The 17,616-nt window shown below is 38.2% G+C and overlaps 1 protein-coding gene across 3 annotated transcripts in view; it reads left to right on the plus strand.

Moving 5' to 3' along the window:
- Ssh2 (slingshot protein phosphatase 2) overlaps nucleotides 1–17,616 on the plus strand; it is a 231,152-nt gene that overhangs the window by 40,442 nt on the left and 173,094 nt on the right. For 2 of the 3 annotated variants that reach the window (XM_031351152.1, XM_031351153.1), the window contains exon 2: nucleotides 13,927–14,007. The exons of the other annotated variant lie outside the window; for it this stretch is intronic. In XM_031351152.1, coding sequence (XP_031207012.1) covers nucleotides 13,927–14,007 — 81 coding nt within the window. The remainder of the gene's footprint in view (nucleotides 1–13,926; nucleotides 14,008–17,616) is intronic. 3 annotated transcript variants of the gene reach the window in all.

The raw sequence follows: 17,616 nt of genomic DNA on the forward strand, positions 1-17,616 counted from the left end.
CACACACCTGCAGCACAAGCTATAAAAAACAACCTTTACTACATTCAGTATATTCTGATGCCTTGGGTTCAATATCCACTCCCTCCTACCCCCACCCCCACACACACTGAGGCTCCTGAGAACTGAATTGATTCTACAAGTTTTAATGTGTCACAACCTATGGTTTAGAAAAAATACTTAATTGAGTAGACTTTTATTCTTATTGCATTTTGAGGGAACTTTTATGGATTGTTGCCAAGGAGACTCATAGGAAATGTGAATGTGGCTCTTGCCTTTGTATACTCCAGCTGCTTACTGACAGGCAGAATGTTACTTACTGAGACATAGACTATTTCAACACATTTCCCACAGCTATCATATGTTTAAATTCTCAAAGAAGTTGCTAGCTTCTTCAGAATTGTCAGCTCTTGAAATTATCAAAATTACCTGTCCCCTAAGAGATTTGGGAATAAGTAGGAAGTAACTAGTAAAAGATGCCATCCATTTCTGTAGTGGTAAGACATGCACAGAAAACTTGAATAACCAGTGAGCCGGTCAGAGATCTCTTTTTCATTTGATTGACTAAGTTGAACATCCTGTGCACTGGTGCTGCTTAGACGCACATCCTGAGCAGCCACTGAAGTGGGCTTTATGAGCCCTACTTCAAGCATGTCTTTGTGACAAGTTCGTCAATAAAGCTGTAAAATTATCTAGCCACTTATCTCAGTGTATACTTGTGTGAAAACAAATGATGCTTCTTCAGAAATTTGAGATTAAACACATCTTAATTGGAAGAAAATTTCTTCTATTTTTCTACTTGTATTAGTCAGGGTTCCCTACAGGAACACAATTCATAGAATCGATTCAATTCAGTTTTCAGGAGCATCAGTGTGTATGTGCATGTATGTACACCCACACACGTCAATAGAAGTGTGGCCCAGATTAAAGGTAGATCTTCCTACCTCAAAAGAGCTGGATTAAAGATGTATTTTCCTGCCTCTAGATTAAAAGTAGGTCTTCCAACTTCAAATGATTTAATTAATAAAAAATTCCCTTACAGGTAAACCCAGCCATTCAGGTTTTATTTAATTCCAGAGATGGTCAAGTTGACAACCAAGAATAGCTATCATACTACTATAATTAAACCTAAAGGTTAAAAATGGATTTTTTTTTGTTTTCTAAATTACTATTGGGATTATAATCTTTATATATTTATTTATTGTGTATATATGTGCACAGGTGCCATAGTACACATGTGGAGGCATCACCTTGGTAGGAGCTTGTAGGAGTCCATTCTCTCTTTCTACCTTGGGGGTTCTCAGGATCAAACTCATACCATTAAGCTTTGTGACAAGTGCCTTTACCAGATGAGTCTAGTCTGACCATAAATATTTCTTTTTTATGATTTAATTTAATTATTTTATTTTTTATTTATTCACTTTACATTCCCACTTACTGCCCCACTCCCAGTCACCTTCTCCCCCAATTCTTTCCCCCATTTCTCCTCTGCTTCTCCTTTGACCGGGTGAGGGCTCCTCTAGGTATCCACCCACCCTGGCATGGCAAGCATCTATGGGACTAAGTGCTTCCTCTCCCACTGAGGCAGGCCAAGACAGTCTAGCTAGAATAACATATCCCATAGACAGTCACTTGTTTTGGAATTTTGATGAGAATTGCATTAAATCTGTAAATTGCTTTTGGTAAGATGTGTGGCAGGCCTCTGGTGGGTATCCTTGGGTTGTATGGTTCAGGATCCACAGGTGGGTGGAGAGGTGGTGGGAGAATCCAGGTCCAGAGAGGATAGCAGGAGGTTTAGAGCATCTTGGCCTGCCCCAGTGGCAGGACCATTACTCTTACTCAATGTAATTCATGTACCATATATCATCCAGGAGTGAACCAGAGGCAATTGCATCACCAAAAAAACCCCTTCAGCATGGATTATGTCATATGAAAGCTGCACCAATGAAGCTCTCTTCACTACTTAATAGACAGCTTAAGGAGTCAGGATATATCCTCCAGGAAGCTCAGCTTGTAGGTCTCCTTTGCCTGGAGGTTGTTTACTTCTACAACCCCTGTGCTGAGCCCAATGCCTTCTCAGTTTCAGGAACTTCTTGAGGTCTGCAGGTTTTTTATTTCTCAAGTCTTATGAGACTCCCTCTTCTTTCCAATTTCTAACCATACTCCTTCCCTTGATAAATTCACACAGCACTAACATTGACTTTCAAAAATGTGGTCTTGTGTTTCTAGAATATAAGATTGGGTTTCATTTCTTGTTAGGCTGACACCCTTTTTATTAGAGTTGTTATAACAAATGGAAGACAGTAAATCATCATATTTAAACTGTATGTCTAACTTACTAATCAATTACCAGTCCAAATTCCCAATTTTGTTTTCATACCAGTTTTTGTTCTCCATCCAGTGAGAACAATGAAATAATCTTGAACTATGAAATGGAAGGGTTCTCAGGTGGTTAGTTTTCTCAAGTTAACAAGAGTAGTATATTATGAATGAATATTCCTTTTTTTAAAAATGTATTTATTTATTCACCTTACATCTTGATCTCACCCCCGCAACTCTCCCCTCTCCTCTCAGTCCCAGTCTTACAAATCTCTCCCCCATTACTCCCTCTCCTTGGGTACCACCCCACCTTAGGATTTTCTTACTTGTGAGAAATAGAGACCATTCCCTTTAGATGCTTGCTAATATGATAACTAACAGATTTTGGAGTAGAGTAACATTTTCTTTCAGAGATATCCTCCAACTAAGGAAGGCAATGTCTCCTTGAACATCCTGGTTTCTAACAGTCCTGCCCAGGCTCAGGCAACTCTAGATCTTAGAACCTGACTGACAACATCTGGTTCTCTAGGATGTAGCACTTGCCTCTCTACTTTGATTAGACCTAGCTTCTTTCTTAAGCAAGCTAATGTCCTATACAAGAAGTCCATGACTAAGCTTCAGGATTTTCTCAGAATTGGACCAATAAACAGCATAGACTCATATGTGTTAGTATTTATTTCTACTACCTGTGTGGTCAGAACTATGTACAAAGGTTGGCACAGACTGTGGGCTTTCCTGTGTTTGCTCTCTATCCCTGAGAAAAAGCAACCCACCCACAAAGGCAACTTGTCTTTTTTTGAAGATTTCTTTTCAGAGGAATTTCTTCCTGTGGCAGGAATCAAATAGATCATCAAAAGGATCCATGCTAGTCCTCTGACCTGGCTGGTGTTTTCCTGACCCTTTATCCTCTCCTTAGCTCTCCTGTTTTGGGTTTCTAGTCTCCTTGCACTTACTGGTTGGAGTTAAAGTCTTGTCTTAGGGATCTAGGATGTTTTCCTTGTAGTCTCTATGGGGATACATAGTACTTTAAAAAACTTCAATAGTGCCACTGGGAACTGAGAGGCTAGGCTGATTGAGTCAAGGGAACGGTTTTGTGGCAAGCTCTGAAGTCCTGCCTTAAATCTAAGCTTTACCAGAAAGCTGCTCTTCAAGGCATGCCTGTCTTAGATACGGGCAGCTAATAATCTTGGTTACTTGATGGCGCAGCTGTTAAAGGCTAGGCTTACAACCAAAAGGATAAGAGATACCCTTTGATCATTGAAGCTCCCAAACTAAGATCCCATTTAGCATTTCTCAACACAGTGGCAGTCTTAATAAATCCTAATTATGATTTAGAAGATAATATCCCTTGCTATCGACTTTCTTCGTAAAATCTCTTGCCTTTGAATTATTTTCTGAATTTATCTCTAAAATCCTTTTCCTCAAGTGTAAACTAAGAAAATGCCCTATCTTATCTTTGCTTTTTAGTTCTTTATTTTTGAGACAGGGTCTTTTGTAGCCCATACTGTCCTCAAACTTGCTATGTGCCCATGTAATAATTTTGCTACAGTTTGAGACGCCATAGTTTGAAAGCAGCCATAGTTTGAAAGCAGCAAAGGAAATTATGAATAAAAATATCACCACTCACTTAAGTCCATTTCAGCCTGTTGATCTTTAATTTTAGGCGTATGTAACCTTCCCTGCTAATCAACCTGGATTTCTCCTCTAGTCCTATAAACATTTTTCAGTTCTCATTTGTTAGTGAATCAGGCTCTTTACTTGCAGGGAAATAGGTCTAATTCTGGGTTCTGAGTAAGCACTATTCTTTTCACAATCATCTGAAACCTGACTTGGGAGTGTCTTGGGATTCTATCTCAGTAACACTGATCTTTCTGCACTTGTCTTTCTTTCCTGGCACACATCCCCAGACAGATGTCCAAAGGGGTTTGCCTTGCTCCTCTTACTCAGTATCTTATTGCTTTCTGAAGCTCCCTGGTTTCTATAAAATAGCTGCCCTCACCTGCTTTTTTTTTTTTTTTTTTTTTTTTTTTTTTCTGTTCTAAATGCCATTCTCCCAAAGAAATCACTGAGCGTCTGCTCTTTCACACTATAGAAGCACAATCATCAGATTATGGGCACACACCTTAGCATCTCTAAAGCCCAACTGGCTTATACAGTACAGCTTCTAAACAAGCTACATATGTTTTTCTGTCTGTTTATATGGTAGAAGTTGGGGTACTTGGTAGATGTGTTTAAAACCATGAATAGTTCCCATATACGGGTCTGAGTTAGGAAATAAAAAGCTAGAATTCTAAGGTTTTTAGAACCATAATGATAATAATATTTAAGGTGATTTACCAAATAAATGGGGTCCAACAAAAATTATATGTTGTAAACATACACAAAATATAAGGTTGTATATAATGTCTTGTGCTAGCCAGGTGTTCCCATGAAGTTGACAAAAATGAATTGCTAGTGTTTTTGTTTTTTTTTAATTCTCACAAAGAGCAGGAAGGAACTAAGCTGCTAACTTAATAGCAGAAGCCTAATTTAAAAAAAAATGAAAGTAGTAAAGCACTTTGGTATGCTTTGAATGGTATGCCTAAGTAGAGACAAGCCAGTCTTTGCAAAGATTACATTTCATTTGTAAACCACATAATTAACAACTCGAGACTTGAATCCAAACCCATGTCCAATTCATTTATATACTTTTCTACTTATTGACACAGGGTTTCAATATGTAGCTCTGGCTAGCACAGGCCATATTTTGTCAAACCCTTTTAACAATGAAGACTTAGAGGGTAGATCTCACTGTTCTTTTTTTTTTCATATTTTATTGGATATTTTATTTGTTTACATTTCAAATGTTATCCCCTTTCCCGATTTCCCCCTTCCCCAAAAAAACCCCTTATCCCATCCTCCCTCCTCCTGCTTCTATGAGGGTGCTCCCCCATCCACCCCCCCACCCACTCTCACATCCCCGCCCTCACATTCCCCTACACTGGGGCATCCAGCCTTCACAGGACCAAGGGCCTTTTCTCTCACTGATGCCCGACAAGGCCATCCTCTGCTACATATATTGCTGGAACCATGGGTCCCTCCCTCCATGTGTACTCCTTGGTTGGTGGTTTAGACCCTAAGATCCCTCTTTAATGAAAGTGAAGTTATCATTTTTGAAGTGTCCTGGGATTCTGGAATATTAGGTGGTGCTTTGAAGGACTAGTTAGCTTTAGGTTGAAAGATGCTTTCCTTCTGAAAGGTGCAACAAAGCAGGCACCATGACGTAGATTTATATCATGTGTAGAGCAGAGGTAGCAGTGTCTTCTCAAGTGAAATGGACAGATTCAGGCCAGAGTCTTCTGGCATAAGCGCTTTGACTGCTTCCCCCACTGGCAAGCCAGTTTGCTAGGTAGCTCTGAGAAATCAAGGTGGTCCTTTGGCCTCCAACTTCCATAATAACTGGAAGCTCACAAGAAGCAGCATTTCATATAGTTTGCTCTTCTGATGGAAAGATAAAAGCCATAAATTTAGTGTAGACTGTCTCTTAACCATACCTATATATAGGGTTTTGTCTTATCTTAAATTGAGGTTTTTAGACAATAAGAATAATTGTAATAACTCACATACTAAACTGCTTACTCGTTGAACATTTACTGAATGCCTGTTTTGTTCTAGCCCCAGAGAGAGAATATGAGGAGCTAACAATCTAGAAGTGGAAAGAGAATCTGTAGAAAGAACTACAGTAGAGTAAGATAAGAGCTAGAAGATATATTTGCAAGAAACTATAGATATATGTATATAAAATAACTTCCCAATACATCCTTAAACTTTCAATTTTTTCATGTTTGCTTAGTCTATTATTATCCTTCAATAACCATAGATTATATCCTTAATATCAGATAATTATCTTGAAGATCTGTGCTTTTAATCATAAAGATAACTTTAAATACTTTCCTTGGATCATAAGGTAAACATTGTCTCTCTACAAAGGAGCAACTTCAAATATTCTGCTGCTGCTACTGAACATTTAAGCTAGATCTCTACCTATGCAAAGTTATAGTGTTTCTTATTGTATGCACTTGATTTTGTCTTTCCTGTTGTATCAGTGTAAAAATAATGTTCTGAAGCATAATTGTTTTCCCCTAGTAAAACCTTCAGAAAAGATTACTGTGGTAGGTACAATAATAGCTCTCCAAAGAGAATTTCATCCTTATCCCCCATGAATCTGAGAGTGTTTTATGTTATATAGTAAAGGATGAATTAAATTTGCAGTTTGACTAAAGGGAATTAATAATGTAGCTTTAAGATAGGGAGATTTTCCTGGATTATTAGAGTGGAAAGCAATATAATCAATCACAAGGACTGTTAAAAGTAGAAGAGAAGACAAGTATGGTGTACATGTGTATAAATCTAAGCACTTGCAGGCTGAGGCAGAAAGGCTGTGAGTTGAATGTGAAACCATAGCAAATTACAGCTTAATTTGTACTATATATAAAGATCCTGTCTTTGACTCAAACTCATGTAATATGGAAGTTAACCGAGCTTTGGTAAGTTTGAGGAATTTGAGTAGCTTCTTATTAGGCCCTAGAAAAGAGCATGAGAACAGTTCCTCTCTGTGATAATGTTTGAGGCTTCCATACCAAGAAACAACAGAAATGTATTTACTCTTCTGAGGTGTGCTGGCTGCTGTTAGGTGTAAGTGTAGGCAGAGTTGATTTCTCCTTTTTGGCTTGAAGATGTATGCCTTCTGTCTTCACATGGTCTCATCACTATATGTTTATGTCCTAAAGAGCTTCTTCTCTTACTCCTCTTATTCCTCTTTTTCTTCTCCTTCTAGATTGAATCTTTTTCCCTTTTAAAGAACTTTTAATTTTGAGTCATGGTCTCACTAAAGTTGACTTAAGTTTTCTTTGAGCTTACTCACTAAGTCCAACCAGGCCTTAAACTTGAAATCTTTTTGTCTTTTAGCCTTGCAGTAGCTGGGGTTATAGGTTTGTGCCACCAGGTATAGCTATTATTGCATTTACATGTGTCTGAAGTAGTCAAATTCATTGTAACTTTCAGGCTCAGGAAAGAAAGAAATGAGTTATTTATTTACAATGTATATAGTTTCAGTTTTGTAAAATGAAAAACTGTTGAGATTGGTCACCCAACAATGTGAATCTACTGAACTGTAACTTTATAATGGTTGAGATAGGACCTCGCCAGAGGAATGGTGGGGAGGCATGGTCCATTATGTGGGCATTTGAATTTAGTTCCCAGAATCTATGTAGACATACCAGATTTAGTGGTACATACTTGTAATCCTAGTACTGGGAAGATGGAGACAAGTGAATCCCTAGGGCCACTGGCCATCAAGTCTAGTTTAATTGATGAGCTCTAGGCTAATGAGAGATCATATCTCAAAGGAGGTGGACAGTGTTCCTGATGATACATACCTGTGGTTAATATTTGACCTACCCATGCACACATGCATCTGATTACACACACACCCATTCACACATACACACGAGTGTGCAAGCATGCACATGCAAATTGCATTAAACATATTTGATAGTAAATTTAATGTTACATTATTTTAGCATAGTTTAATAAAATGTTTTTGAAGCTTGCGCTGGTGGTATACACCTATATAATTCCAGGTCCTTTGGAGGATGAGACAGGGTTCACAGGTTCAAAATGCACCTGGGCTATAGACTGAATTCAAGGTTAGCCTGAGTAACATAGTGAGACCCTGTCTCAAAACTTTAAAAATATAAACAGAGATCTGGGGGGTTTGCTCCGTAGTAAGGTGCTTTTCTGGCATGGCTAACACTCTAAACTGAATCCTCAGCATTCCATAAATAAATCATAGTTTTGAGATTATAATATATTTCCCCCTTCCCTTTTCTCCCTCCAAACCTTCCCACATACCCCTTCCTTGATGTCTTTCAAATTCATTGCCTCTCTTCTTAATTGCTATTACACACATGCACACACATGAATATATATTTGAATATTCTTAAATATATATATATATAAAACCCTTTCAGTCAATGTTACTTGTCTGTACGTTTTCAGGGCTGACCATTAGATACTGGATAGTCAATTGGTATGATAGTCAGTTCCCTAGGGAAGACCGTTTCTCCCACTCTGAATAGCCTGCAGTTGCCTATAGTGCTTTATCTAAGATCGCAGCATCCTGAGCATTCCTTTTTACATATTAATTAATACGTCTGTTGCTATCATCTTTGTTCAGATCATGTTTATTTAGGTAGCCATGTTGGTGAAACTTCTTAAATGTAACTTCTGACATTTCTAGGAGACACTCTCTCAGAGCAAACTTCCTGTTCTCTGCTCTTATAATCCTGTCTCCTGTTTTGCAGTGTGATCCCTAAGGCTTAAGTGCAGGAGTTGTTTTGTAGATGTGTCAGCTGGGTCTGGGCACCACAACTGCATTTTGATTGATTGTAGTTTTCTGTAATGGTCTCTGTTGCAAAGAGAAGTTTCCTTGATAGTGGGTAAGGACTACACTTTTCTGTGAGTGTAAGGATAAATACTTAGAATGTAGTTAGGGATTATGCTAGTTTAGTAAAGTAGTGGCTATAGGTTTCGCTCTAAGATCCATGATTTCACTAGCCCTGGGTAGTTAGCTAGGTTTCCAATACTAGACATTATTTCCCTTTTGTTGAGTGGATCTTAAGTCCATCAGAGCTCAAGAGGCTTCAAATGAGAGAGTTGTTGGTTACATCCACAGTATATAGACAACTGTTGCACCCTTAGGGTTGTCATGCTATGCTGGTTGCTGTTGTGTTTCAGAGGTGTCACAGCTGGGTACGGCTATCAGTTCTTCCTTCCTTTGGGAGCTTACATGTCTCCTCCAGGGAGGAGGCTTTCAGATCATATCAAGTCCTCTTAGCCTTGTGTCTGAAGTATATGGTATCTTCAACAATAAGTACTTCCTTCTACCTCTGGAAGTCAACCACGGGCAATAGCAGTGACCTATTTGGCTGACTCTGACCAACAACCCAAAAGAGGACTTCTCATGCCTGGCATTGGGGTTTGTTTATAGTTGTTTATAGTTTATAGCTCTGGGGGGTGGGGGAACATTGTTAGCCCAGATGTGAAACTTTCATTTAAACTATTTATGTCTGTATATTTGTACTGGCTGGTTTTGTGTCAACTTGACACAAGCTGGAGTTATCACTGAGAAAGGAGACTCAATTGAGAAAAAAATGCCTCCATGAGATCCAGCTGTAAGCATTTTCTCAATTAGTGATCAATGGGGGAGGGCCTCTTTTGGGTGAGGTCATCCCTGGGCTGGAAGTCTTGGGTTCTATAAGAAAGCAAGCTGAGCAAGCCAGGGGAAGCAAGCTAGTAAGTAACATCCCTCCATGGCCTCTGCATCAGCTCCTGCTTCCTGACATGCTTAGTTCCACTCCTGACTTCCTTTGGTGATAAACCCCAATATGGAAGTGTAAGCTGAATAAACTTTCCTCCCCAACTTGCTTCTTGGTCATGATGTTTGTTCAGGAATAGAAACCCTGACTAAGACAATATTTATACATTCACATGTATTCGAGGTACTTTTAAGTAGATAATAGTATGTTTCTTTATGGATTTTCCAGATATCCATAGTTATTTTATCTTCTTTCTTGTGTATTTACCTCTATAATTAATTTAATATTTTAAAATAATATAATATTTAAAATATTAAAATATTTAAAAATAATATAATAATTTAATCTTCATAATTAAAGCACCCCAACCCATTTTCCTTTTCTCCTCTCAGATCACTCATATCATGCTAGTCTTCTCTCTGCTGTTTCTCCACTATCAGCCCTACACAATGTCCCCTTTTAGTTTCCTAGTTTCTGAAGTTACTCCAGGTCAGATACTTACATTTGAAGATTTGGAACTAGGAACCTCAGATGAAAGAGAACATGAGACATTAATCTTTCCAGATCTGGGCTACCTCACTCAATTAACTTTCCTAGTTCCATCCATTTGCCTGGCTAGACTCTGGAGAAAGAAGTTCAGGATCTGGCTGAATGGAAAGGTTCAAGAGAGATATTCTAAATATCAACATAAAGATAAATAGGTGAAATTGCTTTCATCTGTGTCTTTAGAGAAAAAAACATCTAAACCCATAAAGCTTGTGTATATGCAGACCATCTCTGGGCAGTAGCTAAGAAACTGGCATGATAATTACTTCTGGGAATGGGATTATAGAGAGCTAGGAGCTGAGAGAATAAGAATGGAAGGAGTATTTGACATGTTCTGAATTTTGTTTACCAGTGCTTGCATTACGTACTGACATAATTGTTTTTAAGTTTATGACTTGAGGGTAGATACATCAGAGATAGTTTTCTCAATTGGATTATCCTCAGACTATAAAATTACTTTGTTAATCCGGTTGTGCCTGTGTATGGAATGTCTTGTCATCTAATGATTCAAAGATTTTAGTCTTAGATAAAGATACATCTTACTGTTTGATAGCTGATAGTCTCAGGGTTCTTTAGAGTAACAGAACTTATAGTATGAATGCACACATATTAACATGTACATATATATGGGATTTATTATATTTATAGGCTGTAGTTCAGGTAATCCAATAGTACCTGCCTGTGAATGTCCAAGAATCCGGTAGTTCATTCCACAAGACTGGATGTCTCAACTAGTCTTCAGCTTATCTGGAATCCCAAAGAAGTAGGTTCTAATGCCAGTCAGAATGGACTTGTAGCAAGATGAGAGCAAACAAGCAAAGAGCAAAAGCTTCTTTCTTCCATGTCCTTATATAGGTTTCTGCTGGAAGCCTATAAGATCTGCCTTAACATCTGGAATAAAGATGTATCTTTCTGCCTCAAGATCAGGATTAAAAGTGTGTCTTCCTACCCCAAAGATCTGGACCAGAAGTAGATTTTCCCACTTCAAACTAAGCAGAAATAGCCCACAGGTGTGTGCTCCATTTGGGGGCTTTAGTTAATTCTAGATGTAATCAAGTTGGCAAACAAGAATTACCATCACAGATACCATATGTGTGTGTGTGTGTGTGTGTGTGTGTGTGTATTAAAAATCCTAGTTTTTACTCAAGTATGATGGCACATACCTGTAATCTAGTACTTGGGAGGCAGAAGCAGAAAAATTGTCTCAAGTTCAAGGCTACCTGTTTTACACAGAGTTCTAGGCCAGTCAGTACTAAGACCTTGTCTCTAAAAACACAAACAAATACAAATCTTAATTTCCTTTGAGCACAGCAGAAATATATTCATTCAGAACAACAACCAGAAAAAAAGGAAGAAGGAAAGAAAGATGAATGGAGAGAGAAAAGAAAAGAGTCAAATGTTTTCTGCTTCTTAAACCGCATTACCTATAACAAAGATAAGGAATAGAATAAAAGAGACTTAACAGTAGCAAGGGATATATTTCTTACTCTCCTCAATTTCTGTTGAAGAAGAGAAGAAGGAAGTATTCCTTCCCAATTCCACAAAGGGAGGGAAAAGGAAAGAAAAGTGAAACAAGGGGGAGAATGGGAGAAGAGGGAGGAACAAAGGAGAGTGAAAGGAAAAGAAAAGGGAGAATTATTACTTCTTTATAGTAGAAAAGGCATTTGAGGACTGGGTGTGAAGCTCAGTGGTATACTGTGGAAGAGAATGGCCCAGCGAACTGGAGAAATGCTGTAATATCAATCTTAGATAAGTTGAGATAAGAGCCTGATATCTTGAGTTAGTATTATATATAAAACCCCATGAAGGAAGTAAATTAAGGAAGCACATTTTCTTCCCAATTTGCTGAAAATATTTGAAATTAGAAGTAAATGCCTTTTAGCTCCTGTTAAATTCATTCATTTATTCTTGAATTCTTGGAAATAAGTCACATAGTACCCAGGAACAGCTCAACAACCAGAATTGTCAAGTTACCTCAGAAGGCAGAGGAAAAAACTTAAAATGTCTTTTGTTTCCCTTAGGGTTCTTAGACTATAATTTAGAGCTAAATATGTTGGTCACAAGTAAATACATGTTCCCGGAACCAATTATGTTGTAATTCTATCAGCACATCTAAATGGATAGGTAACTTAATGAATTGTTTTAATTATAAGGATATAGTTAAGTCCTGAAATAACTTAGCAATGCAGATGTGGTTACAGGATCATTTGAGAGTGTTAGTGTAAATATTCAAAAAGAGTAAGATGAAGACTAAAGGTTCTTAGCGAGTGGTTTGGGTTAATTGATTTATATGCTTTGCTCTTCAGTTTGTAGCAGTGACAGGCCAGTTTTGGTATGCTTAGTTTTACTCAGATTTGTTGCAGCATGAGAGTTTGAAAGAATTGGAAGCATGTCCAATCACTATCTTATTTCTTCCTTTAATCATTTTTTAAGTCTTTAGCTTTTGCAGTAGAATTCCTAGAAGTTTTTGAGTATTTTGTACATTGATATAAAAAAGAAAGAAGCCAAAGGAACAACTATTATTTTTCTCCCTACTAAAGGACGAAATAAAGAGACTATAGTTGTCAGATACAAATTTTTAATATTTAATTATTTGTGATTATTTTCTAAAAGAAGAGAAAGGGATAATTGCTGGTAATACTTGACCATAAAACCAAATACTTGATCATAAAACCAAATGTAGACAAAAATATGAGGGTAGAAGAAAAGTGAAAAAGGAAACCAGGAACAAAGTAACTAATAGAAAAGTATCTCCCTGCTTTACATTCTCTCATCCAAGTGTTCTGTATTTTAAAACTGTTCATCTCTCAGGTATTCTGCAGGTCAAAACATATCCTTGCTTGGAAAAAACAAAGTGTCAGTTAAGACAGCTATAAAGTAGATACCACATATGACTAGTTCAACCACTGCTCATAAGAAGTCTCATGACATAAGGGTAAATGTGCATCAGTGCTCTGTGTGAGGATAACTTGGTTTCCATCCTGGTCACCCTAGGAGGCATGAGGCATCGAATGGGTCAGAGTTAGAGCTTTCTGTCCTCGTTCTGTGTTGTTAGTCGCAGGGAAGCCTTCCTGTGTTACCAGCTGGTTGGTTCACTCCTTTGTCTCTTTGTACTTATCTTCTAGACAGATTCTGAAAAAGAGACCAGAGAATGGAAGAAAGGGTTTTAAATTGTTTTCTGGCATCTGGCAAAGGACTTGAGTAGAGCATGCCTTTTGGCTCTGATAAACACTTGTAAGCAGACATCTAATGAGGCTAGGCTAGTGTTTTTATCCTCTAATCAGGCTCTATCTTACTCTGTCTTGCTTTCTAAATCCTATCTCTAAACAACACCAAATGTCTTATCTTTGGATGGGAGGATAATGAATTAGAGGTCCGTCTTCAGTTTGGGGAAGAGTTCTGAATATGAAAGGTTAATAGCACCATTCTTACAGAAAGAAAAAAAAATCATCCATTGCCCAAATTGGGAAGCCACAGAAAATGCTTGAGCTAACCAAACATTCCTTAATCAATTCTCTAGTCATTTAACCAGTCTATTCACGCCACTAGTCACTAACTATGTTCTATTTAAAACAGCCACCACTAATCAGAATTTCACTTTCTCACCTGAGTTAACATTATTCACTGATTTTGGTTGGCATATTTCCTCATGCATATGGGCTACTTTTTCTGGTTCTCTGAAATGATGATCTTGTTTGTATTACAGAGCTCTTATTTGGAAGACAGTGAATCAGCAGCATTACTTTGCTGTGAATGTGGAGAATCAGAAATCTTTAGTGATTTCAATGTACGTAGGTATATGTTTTTATACACACACAAATAACATACAGCCTTTGGTAATTAAAATCTTTGGGAGGTGATGAAATTGGCTCCTGATGCAACTAATTTTTTGCCCATTATTTTGTCTATTGGGCCTTACTCATCCAGATAGTATAGGAAGACAGTAGATGACTCAGAATGAGTGTATATATAACTACTGCAATATATTTATACTCTTTAACCACTGTCTTAAATATTTACATGCATGGTAAGAAAGCATATCTATCAAAGTAGTAAAATGTTACATCCTGGAACTTTGAATGAATCTCCTTCTATACTTGTCTATAAACTATAATTGTTTTTAGTTTTCCTCCCCTCGTGGATATTTTGTTGTTGTTTCTAGGGAGGTTTATTACACTCTTGGCAGGAACAGTAGGTCCTGTAAGTTGTTCTTTTAATTTGATAACACATGAAATTGTTATCAAATTTGTGCTGCCCATCTACTTTTGGATGTGGAGCTATTCGCTGAAGCTACCAGGAGCCATGTGTTCTCCCTACCTCAGAGGTCATCAACTATTCTGGATAGGGGCTTATGAACCCTTCCCACCCCATGCTAGAGTGTTGACTGGCTCGAAATTGTGTGGGTTTTGAGTAGGCAACTACAGCTGCTGTGAATTCATGAGTGCAGTGGTCCTGCAATGTCCAGAAGACAGTTTTGCTCTGGTTCTTCCCTACCTCTGGCTCTTACACCATCCCCCTTCCAAAATGTCCCTAGCCTTGGAGAGCGGTTGTGATACAGATGTCTATTTGTGGCTAACTACTGCATAGTCACTATAATTCTCTGAACTTTAATCAGCTGTGAGTTTCTATGCTAACCTCCATCCATTGTACAAAGAAACTTATCTGATGAGGCCTGAGAGCTATATTAATCTACCAGTAGAAAGATGAATTTGAAGAGAAGCTTGATACTATGTTCATTCATATATTTTTTTCTATTTTAAAAACACATGTTTTAGCCAGGCTGTGGTTGCACACACCTTTAATCCCAGCATTCAGGAGGCAGAGGCAGGCAGAGCTCTGAGTTTGAGGCCAGCCTGGTCTACAGGGAGAGTTCCAGGGCAGCCAGGGCTATACCCAGAAACTTTATCTTGAAAAAAACAAAAATAACCCCCCCCCCAAATAATGTATGTATTTGCACTGTGAGCATGCCTGGCATCTGAAAAAGGTCAGAAGAGGGTGTCCGATCCCTGGAACTAGAGTTACAGATGGTTGTGAGCTGCAGTGTGGGTGCTGTGAACTGAACCCAGAGTTCCTTTGTAGCCATCTCTGCAGACCCTCTTGCATGTAGTTGTAATGGTCAGTTTTCTTCTTTCCCAGTAGCACCTACATATGCTCACACAGATTATTATACCTTGAATGGGTTCTAGAATTATCTTGAGGAGAATGAATTGAATACAAGAGTGGTAACTAGGGAAGATGAATGAACTGTCCTTTGAGTATCTGTCTTAAAAATAATCCTTAGTCTCTGTGCTCTGTGTCTCCTGTAACCAAAGACACCTTTCCTCACCCCTCTAAGTCCTGGTGCTTTTAGTTATGCTTGTCTTTGTCTTGAAGCTTGTGCAGATTTGGAATGGTGCTGGGAGAAAAGATTTTATTTAGGCATATTTTGTGATTGTCATATTTATAGGAGACTGGGCTGCTCTTGTGAAACCAGCTCCAACTACCATCTTATGGGTGACCCACGATAACTTGAAGTTTAGAAACAGTTTTCTCGCTGAGAGATTTGTTCTGTGTCTAGGCTCTACAGTGAGCCCTACTTAATAAGTTTTGAAAAATTATATTTAGTATAATATGCTAAATTACAGCATTCTTTGAGTTGATTTTGACTGATACCCTTCTTTCATTAAATTTTGTTTCTTCTAACACGTATCTGTGGCTAAAATTAGGCCACATAGCTGAGTTCTACATGTCTCAGATGCTTATTGTGGTCCTAGCACTCATGGAAACATGTCTTGGTGTTGCTTCTCAGGTATACATTTCAGCCTCCTTACCCTTTATCTCCATGCTACAATTTTAGGACCTAATTATATTGCCTCACCTGTTTGGACTTCATTCCATCTTGATGAAGAGTCTGGAATGCCACAGATTCAATTATTGTGACTCATAAATAGCTCTAGTGGTGCTCATTTCCCTAATGCTTACACACATTAACTGATGAATCTACACAAACACTCTTTTATCACCAACATTTGCAGATGACAGACTGAGTGTGGAAAGGTTGTAAGATTGTTCAGTGTTTTGTGATAAGCACGGACAGCACTGACATCACATTTCAGCTGACAGCTATCAGTGAGCTCATTACCAGAGAGCAGAGTCATTGATAGATTATGTACCAGGCTTCTGTATAGTATCCTACGAGATTTTGTTCAGTGTGTGATGAAATCCTCTGAACTTATACTGCCTTATTGTTTAGGCTGACTTCTCTCAGAGAGATATTAGTCTATGGGAATCTATACAAAAATATTAAAGCATGTTGAAAAAGGGTGACGTTAGTAGTTCTTCATCCTTGCAAAAATTATTTAGGTATTTTTAGTCACAGGCAACTCTGGATTTCTTTTCCTTTCTTTCTTCCTGCTTGTAGCTGTCCCCTACCTCCACTCCCAGTAGTATTTCTCTAGGTCACTCAGTCTACCCCAAAACTTGCCATGTAGCCTAAGCTGGCCTCAAGCTTGTAATCTTCCTGCTTTCACTTCCCTAGTCCTGAAGATACTGGCAAGCATTTATAGCCAGAGTTTTTATTCATTTGAAATGTCAGGTTCAACTTTGCCATGTAGGCCTGATAGCCTCGGTTTGATCCCTATGCTCCATAGTGAAAGGAGAGAACCAACTCCTCAAAGTCATTCTCTGAACTCCATACACAGGCTGGTAAACACACACACATACACAAATGGCAAGTTGACTGAAAATTTGTTGTTATTGTTCTGTTTTTTGTTTTGATTTTTGAGGCAGGTTCTCATGTATCCAAGGCTGATCTCAGACTCACTGTGCAGCCAATGATGATTTTGAAATTCTGATCCTTTTGCCTTTAATCTTCAGAGTGCTCAGACCACAAGCATGCACCGCCATACTTGCTTTGTACACAACCCCACCCACTGACTACCTGAGGATCATGCTTCTTTATCTTTGTTTAAAGGCATTGGATCGGTTTGTTTTCAACCTTCTACCTCTTTCTGCCTTTAATTACTACTCTAATATCAAAGGAAATTTGAAGAGGTCCTTTCTAATTTAAAGGCTTGGACTGGAGATGTAGCTCAATGGCAGGATGCTTGCTTAGTATGCACAAAGTTCTGGTTCAGTTCTAAGTACTGCACATTCAAGCATGCAGAGTATCAGTAATCTGAAGAGTTAGCACGGGGCGGTGTTATTTGTAGAGCAAACATTGAAATCCCCATTATTTAACTTTCTTCAAAGGAAGTGATATGGGATCTTGATAAGTATTTGAAGTGGAAATACTCATGTAAAAAGGAAGAATAGATGATAAAGCCAATCACTGAAAACCTATCTGTAATCTTGGAGTAATAATAGTGTGAACTTTGGCTAGATACACTCATTCATTCAGCAATCATTGATTGACTCT

This window comes from Mastomys coucha, unplaced genomic scaffold (genome assembly GCF_008632895.1).
Source record: "Mastomys coucha isolate ucsf_1 unplaced genomic scaffold, UCSF_Mcou_1 pScaffold5, whole genome shotgun sequence".
Classification (NCBI taxonomy): Eukaryota; Metazoa; Chordata; class Mammalia; order Rodentia; family Muridae; genus Mastomys; species Mastomys coucha.